Source organism: Oncorhynchus mykiss, chromosome Y (genome assembly GCF_013265735.2).
Source record: "Oncorhynchus mykiss isolate Arlee chromosome Y, USDA_OmykA_1.1, whole genome shotgun sequence".
Classification (NCBI taxonomy): Eukaryota; Metazoa; Chordata; class Actinopteri; order Salmoniformes; family Salmonidae; genus Oncorhynchus; species Oncorhynchus mykiss.
Window position 1 is genome coordinate 32068229 of NC_048593.1, and position 1672 is coordinate 32069900.

The 1672-nt window shown below is 48.1% G+C and overlaps 1 protein-coding gene across 2 annotated transcripts in view; it reads left to right on the forward strand.

The window, feature by feature from the left end:
• Positions 1-325: 325 nt before the first annotated feature.
• LOC110510056 (V-set domain-containing T-cell activation inhibitor 1) overlaps positions 326-1672 on the forward strand; it is a 24928-nt gene continuing 23581 nt past the window's right edge. Inside the window, exon 1 of one of the 2 annotated variants that reach the window (XM_036967598.1) lies at positions 326-857. In XM_036967598.1, coding sequence (XP_036823493.1) covers positions 779-857 — 79 coding nt within the window. In that variant the 5' untranslated portion in view covers positions 326-778. The remainder of the gene's footprint in view (positions 858-1672) is intronic. The other variant, XM_036967599.1, reaches the window with a different exon arrangement.

Consider the following 1672-nt stretch of genomic DNA (forward strand, 5'->3'; position numbering starts at 1 on the left):
GAAGGGGTGGGGAGATTTGACACGGAGCGTGAGGGGTGGAGAAGGGGTGGGGAGATTTGACACGGAGCGTGAGGGGTGGAGAAGGGGTGGGGAGGTTTGACACGGAGCGTGAGGGGTGGAGAAGGGGTGGGGAGGTTTGACACGGAGCGTGAGGGGTGGAGAAGGGGTGGGGAGGTTTGACACGGAGCGTGAGGGGTGGAGAAGGGGTGGGGAGGTTTGACACGGAGCGTGAGGGGTGGAGAAGGGGTGGGGAGGTTTGACAGGTAGGTAAAAGGGAAAAATACGTTGCAAAACGTGTTACTTGGCAACGTAACCAATAATTCCAACGTGCCTCGAGGTCTCTGTAGAGGGGCACGTATTTCAGACTAACCTTTCTGCCCTGCTGCTCCCTCCTTCTCTCTCTCTTCCTCTCACACCCCCTCTCTTCTCACTGTGACAGGAGCTGGTTGCTCTAAAAAGGAAACAGCTTCTCTCCTCTGACACGAGTGGTTCCTCTGACAGGGATATGAACAGGGAAATCGCTTCTCTCCTCTGACACAAGTGGTTCCAGGTGGGTTTCAGACTCATTAACTCTCATTTGGGTTTACAAAGATATATTCCACCTGGATCCTTGGCAGCAAAAAGCTTTCGATCCATACCATCCTTGAGGCTGAAATATGAGATCAAAGAAAGACCAAGGCACCGTACCAACTGAGATTCAGAAGAGCTCCTAGGTGCTTTAAGATCGCCACACGTTGGAATCAGGACGTGAGTCAACAACAACTGTACGTGTGAATGAATGAGAATGGTAAAGGCACTTGTTCAAGCTTGCTTGAGGTTGCTGTGGATTCTCACCGTGGCAAAGTGTAAGATCCCAGGTAAGGATAAGATCTCTCTCGCCTCTTTGAAAGGTAGTAGTGCATGAATTGTCAGGAGAGGGTCAAGGCAGGGCATTGGACGTCTTTAATGTGACTATGCTGACCCTCTGAGTGAGGAAACAAATAATCTGAGTACCGAATGTCTTTTGAATACTTACATCTCATCTAATCTTAAAATACATGTCTGTCTATTTGTTCATGGAACAGGAGCTTTTTGCATTTTGTGTCCCTTTCACTGCACAACAAACTGTATTTCCTCTTGGAAAAACTAGACAGGCATCTGAAAAATAACTATTTCTTTTTGTGGTTGGACTGTCTCCTTGCCATCCTAAAGGAAGGAGGTTTTCCACAAGACAAATCCAGGGTAACACAATGGTTTAGAGATGATGGAGTTTTGTGAATATTGTCAGTGTACTGTCCCTGTAACTTGCCTTTGAAGTCTCTGAGGATTTATGATGTGAAAACATCCAAGCCAATGCTGAGCCTCCCTTGCTTTGCATGTGGAAATATGTGGTCCAGATGTGTTCTCTCTGAGGAATCCAGTGGCCCACGGCATCTGTGACGGCTAGCCCTCCACACAGCTCTGTTTGTTCTGTCTGGAAGACTACGGAGACCGGGTCCGACTGTCCTGTCCAGAGTTTAGACTGGCAAGACCTAACTGGGACCCAGGTCAACTGTCTCTCCTGCTCAGGAGGCTGCTGAGGGGAGAACGGCTTATAATAATGGCCAGAACGAAGCAAATGGAATGGAATCAAATACCTGGAAACAATATGTTTGATGTATTTGTTACCATTCCACTAATTCCGCTCCAGTCA